This window comes from Corvus hawaiiensis, chromosome 26 (assembly GCF_020740725.1).
Source record: "Corvus hawaiiensis isolate bCorHaw1 chromosome 26, bCorHaw1.pri.cur, whole genome shotgun sequence".
Lineage (NCBI taxonomy): Eukaryota > Metazoa > Chordata > Aves > Passeriformes > Corvidae > Corvus > Corvus hawaiiensis.
Window position 1 is genome coordinate 23,566,880 of NC_063238.1, and position 13,074 is coordinate 23,579,953.

At 37.3% G+C, this 13,074-nt stretch overlaps 1 protein-coding gene across 2 annotated transcripts in view; it reads left to right on the forward strand.

Moving 5' to 3' along the window:
- SPAG1 (sperm associated antigen 1) overlaps nt 1–13,074 on the forward strand; it is a 47,301-nt gene that overhangs the window by 27,800 nt on the left and 6,427 nt on the right. For both annotated transcript variants that reach the window (XM_048286368.1, XM_048286369.1), the window contains exons 11-16: nt 636–1,061; nt 1,443–1,542; nt 3,691–3,843; nt 8,605–8,777; nt 11,315–11,456; nt 12,354–12,480. In XM_048286368.1, coding sequence (XP_048142325.1) covers nt 636–1,061; nt 1,443–1,542; nt 3,691–3,843; nt 8,605–8,777; nt 11,315–11,456; nt 12,354–12,480 — 1,121 coding nt within the window. The remainder of the gene's footprint in view (nt 1–635; nt 1,062–1,442; nt 1,543–3,690; nt 3,844–8,604; nt 8,778–11,314; nt 11,457–12,353; nt 12,481–13,074) is intronic.

The following is a 13,074-nucleotide window of genomic DNA, read 5'->3' on the forward strand; positions in this document are numbered from 1 at the left end:
CTGTGGTGCTAATCTGGTAGGAATTCAGCAGAATAAGGAAGACAGAGATGTTATTATCTAATATCCTTATTCTGTGATTTTTCCTAAATAAATTTGTAATAAATAAACATGAAAGTTGAATGATCACAAGTATGCATAAAAGGATTTTTGACATGTCTAAATGAAATCTTCCTGAGAAGGATTTATAAGCTTTTGTCCTGCCTATTCTATGTTATATTTGAGGAGAGTTTTGTATAACATTACTGTTTTTTTCGCTTGTGATCTTATTTTAACATGCAAGCATTTTGATTTGGTCATGGAAAATCAAAGTGTCCGTGTTGTAACAGGTTGTATTTAAAGAGTTAATTTCAAGGTGAGCCCTGTACCATTCTGACACCGCAGGACAGGGGTTCCCATGTGCCCAGCAAGGAGAAATGAGGCTTCACAGTAACCCCTTCTCAATAACAATTGAAAGTTACTTGTAAGTAGGAATTCTTCTGTGTCCTTAGCAGTGTTTTCTGAGGCAGATAAGCCCCCCTAGCGTTAGGATGCTGCAGGCTTTGGTCGGTGTCTCTCTGCAGCACCCCCCTGTCGCAGCAGGCCGATAGTTCGCTCTGATGATGCGTCTCTAACCCCGCTCATTAACGCCCTTGCAGCCTCCGCCGCGGCAGCGGCAGCGCGGGCGGCAGCCGGGGAGCCCGCGATGGGCAACGCGCACAGAAAGTCCCACGGCAAAGGCGGCAGCAAGGCGCAGGACAGAGAGACGCACAAGCAGAAGGACTCCGATGAGAGCAGATCAAAAAAAGGCGCATCAGAGAAGAAATCAGGAAAGCATTTGTCAGACCGTGAAGGTGAAGTTAATGGCTATTTACGCAGTGATGAGAAGAGTGAAAGCCCCGAAGCTGAGGAGATCTCCAAACCGCATAGAGAAGGGTCTCAGTCGGCTGGTGGTGGCAGTTCCACTTCACTTCCTCTTACTGCAGCAAAACTAAAAAGTGAAGGAAATGAGTTTTTTAAGAGTGGACAGTTTGGAGAAGCTGTGCTCAAATACTCGAAAGCAATTGAATATGTCATTGGTCTAGGTGAGTGTAATACCTTATACTTAAATCTAGAACTGTTTAGATGATTTAAAGGAGCTACAGGTGAACAAATTTAGCCTGCCCCTGGATTTTTGACAGGAGTTACTGTGCAGTAAATCTTTCATCATTTCAGTAGACAGCAATTCACGTGACAGAAAACATTGGACAATGAGTGAAACAATGTTTCAATTTTCTTGCGGTAGAGCTGTCAGCATTTATTTATGTTTGAATACGTAGATACTCTAGACACGATAAAAGAAAACTCTTTACTGCTTTGCAGTGTTGCAAACTGCATCACTGCAGAGCAACTTGGAGCATGCGAGTCTTTAATTCTTGAGCCTAATTTCAGTAATACAATTTGATTTTAATTGTGACTTCTTTTAGGAGAACAAAGTCCAGACGATTTAAGTATCCTGTACTCAAACAGAGCAGCATGTTACCTCAAAGAAGGGAACTGCAGTGACTGCATTCAGGATTGTAACAGGTAAATTGGAACCTCCCATGTGGAACAACAACATTCCTGGTGATGATTAAACATTTTAACTGATACAATGCTAGTGCTGTTTGACTCAGAACAATATCAATAAAGTCTGATTCCCTGTCTAAATGACAGATACCTTTGTTACATAAACAGTCACATGGAAACTAGGAAAGGAACAACTTTTAAGTTACTGTCTTACTGTGTAAGGGCAGTTTTTAAGCTTATTGTGTACACAGAAATGCATAGCAGGATTAAAATCGTTAATATAAAAGCAGATTGACAGTGGTGTTCTGCAGTAACTTATATGTAAAAGCTTTGTTAAGCCAGATGCTTATCACAGTATTGGAAATTGCTTTTGAGCACATGTATGGTGTGTGTGTGTGTTCTCTGTGTTTGGTTTGTTGTTTTGGTTTGGGGTTTTTTTAATATATACTTGACACAGTTATAAACGGTAATTACAGCTGTTAAGGAATTGAACTAAAATCCTTCCTGCTTATTGTGGCTTTTAAGGATGCAGGAGTTAGAGAAGATCAGACACCATCAATAACTTCCAAACATTGTGTCCCACTAAATGATTACTGTATTTTTGATGTTTTGGGGTTTTTTAATATTTCCATAGATTGAGTTTGTAATGCTGAGGCTTAAGGTGCAAAAAAGTATTTTAAAATAATTAGAAATCATATTAATTAATCAGTTGAGATTTTTGTACAGCAGGACTCAACTATTAAAAAAGCCCTCCAAAACTAAAAATAAAATATGGATGTACCTTTGTAATACAAAGGTACAAAACATTTAACTTGCTGTATGTATTCTACCTGACAGAGTAAGTTTCCTAAAAAAATTACTTATTAGCAGTATTTTGTTAAAATAGATGAAGGATCACAGACAGCTGGCTGAGATGGCATATTTAAGAGCCATCACGTTTTTCTATTCAGGAAGTGCGAAGATCGTAAGATTTCAGCTGAAATCAGTAATACAAAGGTTTTAGGTTTTGTATTCTTACCAATTAGAAGCTTTTTTTCTTACTACTTAATGATGCTGTCCTTAATGTCATGCGTATTTCCTGGATGCACAAGGACCCATGATGCTTAGCAGTAGAAATAATACAGAGGTAGAAATAATATAGAGACTGGGAAGCAGAACTGCAAATATGCAAACACACATAAATTAGGCAATGTCAAATAAATCTTCAGTAGGCAACACAATATAATAGATGATCTACAAATAGGTTACTTGATTTCAAAGTAAAAAATTATGTAGGGTTATATTAGGAGAAACCTTCTCCCCATGAACAGTGCTTGGCATTGCAAGAGCTTGCCCAGAGATGCTGGGCAGAGATTCCCTTGGAGGTTTTCAAGGCCCAGCTGTATCAAGCCCCAAGCAACCTTGTCTGATCTTGGAGCTGACCATCCATACCTGTAGCAGAAAGTTGAGACATCTCGGTCTGGATTGCTTTATGACTTCATGAAATCAAATTGTCTAGACTAACCTTAATTTCACTCTTTCAAAAGTTTATCTCTCTTTAGCAAGAATCATTGAAAAAAGGTAGTTGTTGAGAAATAAAGCCTTTGTGAACTGCTTTGTATTGCTGGAAAAGTGCATGGTGTTTGGAAGGAGTTCTAATTGCACAAGGTTGATCTCGGTGTTGACCAGGCAGACAATCAGAAGTGTAAACAGACAAAAGGCAGGCAAAAACCTAAAGTCCAAAGAAAGACAGGTGTATATTCGTGTCCTACTCAATGGGGTTTTTAAGTGCATACTTTCATTTAAGGAAGAAGAGCTGAAAGTCACGTAAGCAAAAGCACCATATACTTGAAATCCTTGTAGATCTAGGCATGACTTAAGAAAAATAGCTTTTGCTCTTAAGCAGGTGCCATTACCTTAATCATATCTTGGCAATGAGAGCAGTTTTCCAGATGGAAGATAGGGTTTTGAGTAGAGTAAGCTGTAGTGAAAACACTAATGATTTCAAAACTGGGTATAATGTAGGGTGTTAATATGAACCACTTAGACCCATTTTCCTTAGTTACTTTACTAGTGCCATCTGAAATCACAGAGTTACATATAGTTGTGTATATTATAAAATAGTTTTATTATTCTTATTTCAGTTACTCTTTTTCAATCCTGCATTTTTCTTTTTGTTTTCTTCAGAGCTCTGGAGCTTCAGCCATTTTCCCTTAAGCCTCTTCTACGCCGAGCAATGGCAAATGAGTCAATGGAGCGGTATCGACAGGCATACATTGATTATAAAACAGTCCTACAAATAGACAGCAGCATCCAGGCAGCAAATGATAGTGCTAACAGGTAACTCCACACAGAAATTTTCTGATAAAAAATAGAAATAGAAAATAGAAAAGTAGAATTCAAATTTGTTTGTTTTATATGCTCCCTCTATTCTGTACCCTCAGAGTTGTTGCACAACTAGTACATTATAGCTAGAGGATTGGCTGTTCATTTAGTTGTGTTCCCATAATTTCAGTTTTTGTCTCCTGGCAGTGAGTCCCTTTGCTGTTTTTTTTCAAAAAGGTAATATTGCAAATGTTTTAAGGTTGGGTTTTTTTTTACTAGTGCTTCTACTTGTTCTCTTTCCTTACTTCTATTTTATACTATATAAAGTACTAGTTTAAGGTCCATGCCTTTTCTCTGACATCCCGTTTCCTTTTCATATTAACAATCTTTCTGTGGCAGTTGGAGATTTATGTTAAGTGTGGATCCTTCTGCATGCTGCAGTTGTGGAAATACTGAAGTAGCTTAATACAGTGGTTGGCTGCAAAGCTTAGAGATGTAAAAAATATAATTGAATATTATTTTCAAGTATTAATACTTAAAACATTAATTTTTGCTGCCAAGAGAAGATGTTTGAATTTCTCTAATCATATTTTAATACTATAAAGTTGAAAACAGAACAGCCATTAATCACTGAGAAGGAATCCACATGTGTAACTCTTACAGTGGAATCTAGTATGGTTTTTTTCTTCCTAAGGGAAGGCCATGAGCACTTGCATTATTCATTAAAAAGTCCATAATATCTTTCTTTAAATTCTGCTTATTTGACCAGAGGAAATTGTGACACTTCATCATCTCTTGGAAGTCCTGTTTTTTTGATAACACAACAAATCATTAGTGATCTTCTGTATCTGTGGTGATAATAGAGCACTTGGATTGGTGGAAAAGCTGCTTTTTCTGGTACCTGTGTAATTATTACACTTTTTAAAAATCTTGTTGGCTTATTTTATCTGCAGATAATTCTTTTTGTATTTCTCCTTGACTTGGAACTTGCTTAGTAATAAGCTTATTTCCCTTTTCCCCTTAACACTCTTCCTTTTCTCCTCTCTAGGCCTTCCTTATGTTTTTAGCTTCACTGCTCATTACTCTTTCCTCCCTGGCAACCCATCACCTTATTTCAGCTGCTTCTTCCTTCTTCTCTTCTGCTGGTAATTCATTTTTGCTTGCAAATTACTAGTTTCTAAACCATAGACCTCCTGCATAATTGAACTTCAACTATATTTTTTAAAAAATATTTTATCTTTGTAAATTCAACTGAAATTGTTTACTAAAGCATTAATTTTCATTTCCAAAGTAAGAGACCTTTCCAAAAACAAATTTTAAGAAAACATTACTGCCTTTTAACTTAAAGGAACAACCCCAAATGTAATTTTTTTTTTTTAATATTAGGAAGATCAGGTCTTAACAACCTTCTTTTATTGGAGGATTTTTTTGTTTTTAATTTTCTGTGCGAAGTTGGATGGTGATGCTACAGGATGCTGACAGGAAAAACTCATCATCCTGCTTGTGTCTGAGGGTGGGTTTGATAAACCATGTTGAAGCTTGTCTCTGTGTTTACATAGCTAAGCAGACATTCCAAAAACCTTATAATCAGTTGCATATTTTAATACCAAGCTTTTACCTGATCATTATGCAATCAAAAGGAAATAATTGAGTTTATGTACATAAGCCAGACAAGTATATGCAGTTATTTGACTGTTCTTTATTGGTTCCTGAGGTGATTTTTTTAGATAAACTGGAAGAATTGTCTCTTTTAATGGTATATGCCAAATAACTGGAAATTGCATTTCAAGTGTGCTTTTAATTAGTGGCATTTTCCTAGCTTTGTGAACATCCACAGATTTCCTGCTTTGTGTATTTTAATTTCCTCTGGTGTGTTTAGTTTTTTGCTTTTCTCTGTTAGAAATACAGAAGCTCTAATGTGTGGAAATCTATTTATGCGCTTTGTCTTACTAAATTAAAGTTTCATTCCAGTTGTCTCAATTCCTTTAGTATCATTGAGCAAATTGCATCAAATGGCTTGGGAGCTATTTTTACAAGGTCCTGTATGAGCACTGTGCTGCAGAAAGAAATTTGTGATCAACTCCAGAACTGCAGGATTATTGGGTTGAGTTGGGTGTTGGTGGTGGGAAATGAATGTGTTTGTCCCAGCTTTTTCATGAGACACCTGTGCTTTTTAAGCTAATCATGGCACACAGGTATGCATTTTTGCAAAAGACTCTGCTTACATTATGATATTACAAGAAGTCAGTTATCATCAGATACTGCAGGATTCTTTCAGTGGATTTTGATGAATTAGAGTTTCTTCCTCCAACTTTTTAAGCCCATTCTGATAAATGAAAAAATAAATAGGAAGTCAATATGACTCTGGTTTCCTGTAGAATTGCTCCATTACTTTCTATGGGAAATATCGAAATGTAATTAATTGACGTGTTAATATGAAGTGTACTGTTTTGTTGCCTAATAAAACAACCTGAGTAAATCTTTGGGTTGTTCAATTTATGATGATGTGCCACATTTTTTCTTAGCAGTTGAGTTCACAGGCTATCATTAAAATCCTAAAGTTTTAGTAAAATTAGAGCAAAGCAGTACTTGGACAAGCCACCTTCTTGGTATGTCCTTTAAAATACTTGGGAATGGCGCAGGCAGTGGAGAGCCCCTGCAAGGGCATATGTGGTTAACACACATTAAAATAGTCTTTTTGGTCACTTAGAAAACAAACAAAGCAACTACATTATACTATGGAATAAGATATTCTGTGAATGAAAAAATTTACTTTCAAGTTAAAACCACGTTTTTTATGCAGCATTGTGTAAGACGTAAACTCACTCATTATACAGCTCTACAAACAGACTTTTTAGTCTCTATGATTCTTTAAAATATTTTGGTAATTTCTATTTTACATAAAGGCAATTAGAACTGGTGTTGTTTCTTGTATCAGTGTTTTGATCAGACCGTAATGGGAAAAGAATATGATCTTGAGTGCTCTGACTCTGTTGCCAAAGTATTATACTGATGATTCTTTTTTTTTAATAGCTGTTATTAAAATACTTTAAAAGAACAAAAGTAAGTAAGAAAACTCCATTGGGTAATTTATGTTCATTCTGTATTGTTCTTCATGTCACTTTCAAGGTTCTTAATTTTTTTTTTTTGGATGTGTATTCATGTAGTATGTTTTTCACACCTGTGTTAGATGGAAGTGCACCTGATATAAAAATTTCAGTTTTATTTGCTGGACTATCAATGTGACTTGCTTTGCTACTCAATTCAGAATTTTCCTTTGTTAAAGTACGAATTAGACTTATTACCAGTTGAACTCGATTCTTAAGCCCATTTTGAGATTAGGAGATGTGTATCTCACTCTTACTCTCATAATTGGTGGTGGTTTTTTTTAAACACTACAAAATTTCAAAGGGAACCATGAAATCTTAAATGGCTTCACTTTCTATGTCTACTTACGTCTTTCTCCAAAAGAGAAGAAGGTAATGGGAAACTCCCACTTAAATGGATTTTGGATTGAACCACTCATATATGGAAATAGTTGACATATATATGTGTGTTGGTTTAAGAAAGACTAAACAGTCTGTGCTGGTTTGGCCAAAGTTAGAAATATATCCTCTGATAGAAGGCAGGTTACAATCACCCCTCCCCCACCAGGTTTGGGAAAAATTGAATTTTCCTCAAAGGAAAGTGAAAGAGATAAAAACTATTTATTTAACAAACACACAGGAAAAGAATAATAATGCTAAATAATATAACCTCTTGCTGTGGAGAGTTTCAGAGTCCTTCCATAGATCTCTCTCTCCCCCTCCTTGGAGATGGGATGGGGTGGTGGGCCCACCTCCAGGGCCAAGGCCTCTGTGGAAATTCCTCCCGATGTATTCTGATGTTGAAACAGTCCAGCAGAGAAAAAAGGAAAAAAACCGAAGTCCCAGGAAAACAAAAATTCAACTCTCCGGAGGAAAAGGAGCTGAAAAACTGGCCAAAAGCTGGCTGGAAAGCAAGCAGGCTGCTTCCCCACCCTTGCTCTGCAGAAGCAGACAGGTTTTATCTCTGTGACCTCAGAACATGAAAACAAACTGCTTTGAAAAAGTACGCTTTTCTCTCTCCTCTCTCAGGCTCAGTTTAATACTAATTTCTGGGCATAGTGCAGCAATAGGAAATGCAACATCAAGTCACCCCAAGACACAGTCTTTATAGATAATTAAAATATTTTTAAATGGGGATTGGTTGATACATTTCTGACTATATAACTATAAAATGCAACTTAATGCAGACTACTTTGTGACCTGCATTGCTTTTTTTAGACAGTTGTTGTAGAAGAGATTTCATTTGACATTTGCAAATTTAAGTATCACATTTTGCCTGAGAATGTTGTAATATACACTTACTACAAGTAACACCTATGAACGGCTGAGAAGAATAAACAAAATAAATACATGGATTTTTTTTTCGTATTTCTTTACTGGATGTGGTAGGCAGCATTTAGAGCTTAGTTGCAGCATCAGTTATTGGCTTAAATATTTACAGATCGTGCAGAAATCAGCTTGTCTTCTGAAGAGCAGCATAATACTCTAAAATAAGTGGAAAAAGTCTGAATTTTAAATGGATGCAATACTGTTGACTGCTGTGACAATTTTTTTTTTTTGTTAAGGATGATTGTTCAGGTTTGGTTTTATTTTAAATTAGAATGTTGCATTATTTAATTTGGTTGTAAGTTTAATTAAAGTGCGAGTTAAATGTATGAAAAGTCATGTTGGTGGGGCTGTTCTTTTTCAGAATAACAAAGACTTTAATCGATCAGGATGGTCCCAGTTGGAGGGAGAAGCTGCCACCAATTCCAGTTGTTCCAGTTGCTGCTCAGCTACACAGGTGGGATGGAGGAAGCCTCACTTCAGAAAATAAGCCAAGTACTATAGACATCAACAGAGAAGAACAATTGCAGATGAATCGTATGTATAGCTAATGCAAATATACATTCAGGGAAAAAACCTAATTAGAAAATGGAATACATTTTAACAATGTCAAAGAAACTGCTTTAGAAAATACTTTTTAGAGACCTATGTGAAAAGCCAAAGTAGATGACTGTAATTTACGTGATTGAATTTAATGTGCTTTGTGGATTACAGTTATGGTAATGTTTTTAAACCAAGTGATGTAGTCTGCAGCATGTAATTTCTGAAGTTATCTAAAATCAGCAGATAGTCATCGGCAAAATTAGCACAATCACCAAACCCCAACTCCTGGCCCTGCATGGGATACCCCAAGAGTCACACTGTGTGCCTGAAAGCATTGTCCATGTCCAAACCCTTCTTGAACTCTGTCAGCCCTGGTGCTGTGACCACTTCCCTGGGGACTGTTCCAGTGCCCAGCCACCCCCTGGGTGAGGAACCTTTCTGTGATACCCAGCCTAAACATCCCCTCGCTCTGCTTCCTTGAGTCCTGTCACTGGTCACAAGAGTGAAGGTATCAGTTCCCGCCCCTCTGCTTCCCCTCCTGAAGATGTTGAAGACCTCAGTGAGGTCTCCCCTCAGTTTCCTCCAAGCTGAAAAGATGAAGTGACCTCAGCCGCTCCTCATACAGCTTCCCCTCCAGACCCTTGACCATGCTCGTGGCCCTCCTTTGGTTGCTCTCTAATGGCTTCATATCTTTCTTTCATTGTGGTGCCCAAAACTGCCCTCAGCACTCGATGTGAGGCCACACCAGTGCAGAGCAGAGCAGGACAATCCCCTCCGTTGCCTGGCTGGCGATGCTGTGCCTGATGCCCCTCAGGACGAGCATCGGTGGTTTCCCTGACACATAATACAGTTACAACACAGTTTTCCCCCAGAAAAACCACCACCCAAACAAACATCCAACTTTGGCAGAAGACGTTCAGGAGACATGTTTCAGAGATGTTCTGAACTTGTCTATGCATAATCACTGAGTGCTGAACACTAGGAAACTTCCTTTTTTTCCCTTCATTGCAGTGTTCATTTTTCTTCTTCAGTAAATAAGGTGAAGGAAGCCCTTTGATTCAGTTGTTACTGACATCAAACACTCTTTTTGCAAAGGCTTTAACCCTGTGATTCCTTATTCAAGTATTGGTTTCCCTTTGAGTTTATTTCAGTATAATGTAGTACTGAAGATAATCTCCCCTTGATTTAATACAGGGGTGACTGCAGTTTGTGACTGGGCTGTTGGCCAAATATGTCACAGTGGTGGGGTTATCTGTCTGTAATGCATTACTGCAGTACCGAATGTCCTCCAAATGCTTGGGCAGCATTTTGATGCAAAACATGTCTCAGACTATTTCAAATAGACCAGGCTTTGTTTAGGCTGTGTTTATTAAACAATTGTTGTGGAACTGTTTTCTTCACAGAAGGCTGACTCTAAGGTTCTGGTTGCCTTCTCAGGCCTCTGCTGCATCAGTGAGACCTGACAGCGATAGCTGGTATTGAAAGGCTGCCAGCAATAACGTTCAGTCAGTAGTTAAGCCTCACTGTTGGCTGACTCTTTTCTGCAACAATTGTGTGTTTCTCTTTGTGTCTTACAACTTGAGTTATAATTTAGTTGTGTGTTTCATGTAGTTTATTTTTTCCCCAAGTCCACATGTAGTTTTCTGGCATAGGAAACTGCCATGTTCCTAGAACTCAGTGAGTTTAATTATTGGTTAAAATTGTTGGTTATATACAGTGTTGAAAACCTGAAGCTTGGCAAGGGGCTCATATTCTTCAGTAGGGTGCAAAAAGTAGATTATTTCATTATGGTTTACTTAGAGCTGTGTTGCTCATTATTGTCTGCTCACAACAGGGGCATGAAGCTGCAGTCGGGATCAGTTTTTCACTCCAAACACAGCTAAAAACTGTAGCCTAAGCGAAAATATCTGCAGCAAATGATGTGGAATTAAGAAGGAAAGTCAATTATGGAGTAACACAGTATTACTAATAAAAAAAAAAGTGTAGTTAGGTATTTCTAGGTTCCTCACTGCATCTTTTATAAATAGTTGTTAACAGAACATTACTGATGTATCCCTAACTCCAACTGATGTGACGATTTGTTTGTCATTGTCAGTTTAGCATAGTAATTGTGGTAGTTGATTGCAAAGAGAATATTAGATCAAACTGTGGCTGCCTTGGTGTGATGATGGAGGTCTGGAAGGCCTTCAGTCCTGCTTATTAAATCTCCACCATTGTAAAACCAGGATCTCAGTGGAGACAGGTAGGTCTTCTCTACCACACAGAAACTGAAAACTTAAAGCTGTCTGTTGCATTCCTGTTACTTTCAGCAGAGTATTTACGCTGGTGGATGGGGAAGTATTTGTTGAGCCAAATGTATCTGGTGGTTTATGCCTTTGTTAGAGCAGCAGGGGAGGCTGGGGACAGGAATGGCTGCGTGCAGATTGACAGAGAGACTCCATTGCCAGGCATTAATCCTTAGTCTGCACAGATCATGCAGCTACCCCTAATGCACTGACCTTACGTAACACTGTGATCCTTTTGTGGTGTAGGTGAGGAAGCCATGGAGAAGTTCAACAAGTTGAAAAATGAAGGGAATGATTTTGTAAAAATGGGGGAATATGAAGAAGCTGCAAATAAATACAGTGAGTGCATGAAGTTAAATACTGAGGAATGTACTGTCTACACTAACAGGTAAAGATCCAAAATCTAATGCTGCTTTGTGGGATAACAGTAGTTCCGTTTTCTCACTGCAATTAGGGATTTTGCATACCTTCACTCACTGTTGTGAAAAAGGGATTTTTTTCCTACTTGGTAAGTGTTCATAATAACAAAATGGATTTATTGTTAAACAACATTTTTCAAGGGGAGCAAGTATTAATGTCACTGATACATATCTTAAAATCGTCTATATAAATATAGTAGGCAATAGTAGGTGTTTTAATTAGCATAGCATTTTGCAACATCTTTTGAGAATACTGGTATGATTTGAGTTAAAAACTTAACATGCAGTAGCAGTATCTCAGATACAAAGAGTAATAATTCAGAGAAAATGTACATTCTGAGAAAATAAAAGTAAGAACACAGTCATACATCAGCTTCATTTTAAAGGTTGACCTAATTCAGCAGTATAATTCTTTATGCTGTAATCTTATCAGCTTTTACAAACTAAGAAGGATTTGATTAGACCAGTATTTGAAGAGGAGAGTTCCAAGTAATAATTAGGTACAGAGAGCAGTGTTGTTTATTTAATCCAGAGCACTTTTTTACCCAGAATGGCTGTATGAAATCCATATTACGTTAACCACTATACTATCATATTATACTAACATAGGCTCTGCTTTTAAAATACTTGTATATCTGCTTAACTTTAAGCATTAGGGATACTTGAATTTTGACTTTTATTGCAGGAATTGGCCTTTTCCAGTGATGTTCTTGATAGTTAATAGTTTTATGTACTTTAAAAAAAAAAATCCATTGAGACTGAATTGTGTGAGGTATTGTAATTAACATTTGCGAGTCAGATAATGTTGGCACTACAGCAGTGTAGAATTTACTTACATTGCAGTATATTCTTTTTTTCTGTGTTAGAGCTCTCTGTTACTTGAAACTGTATAAATACGAAGAGGCTAAGCAGGATTGTGATCATGTTCTTCAGATAGAAGATTCTAATATTAAAGCATTTTATAGAAGAGCACTAGCGTACAAAGGATTACAGGTGAGGAAAATAACATGGCAGGTATGCTTCAGCACTTCTAAACTTGCTTATTGTCTTCAAAGGCAATGAGGTAGTTGCTGTCAATGGGTGAATACAAAGTACTTGGTGTGATGATTTATTACTTTGTAGAGCATTAGGCATACATAAAACATTATATAAATACTTTTGCTACATAAAAACCTGCATGTTGATGTAATAATTTGAGAAAATACAAGAATATTGTAATAAGTAAGGATTGACTGGAGATTATTTAAGCAAGTTTCAAATCTGTTCTAATGTTCCCCTTCTGGGTATCCTGGTCTGCTTTATCTGTCAAGGAGTTTACTATAACTTTTCTGATGACAAATGGATTCTCTCCAAGTCTGTCTTCATCTGTCCAAACTAAAATCTCAAGCTGTCCTGGCATTTGCTCAAGTTAAGTGCCTAACATACTAAACCAGGGTTTTAATTATTGTTTTCTCTCTCCCCCAAATGCATTACAACCCTTTGCCTGTACTGTACTTTGTCACTCTGTGGCAATGTCAGTACTCTCAGCCTTTTCCACCTGCACGGTGGTTGTGTCTCTACAGCGCTCATCTTACATACAGTTTTTAG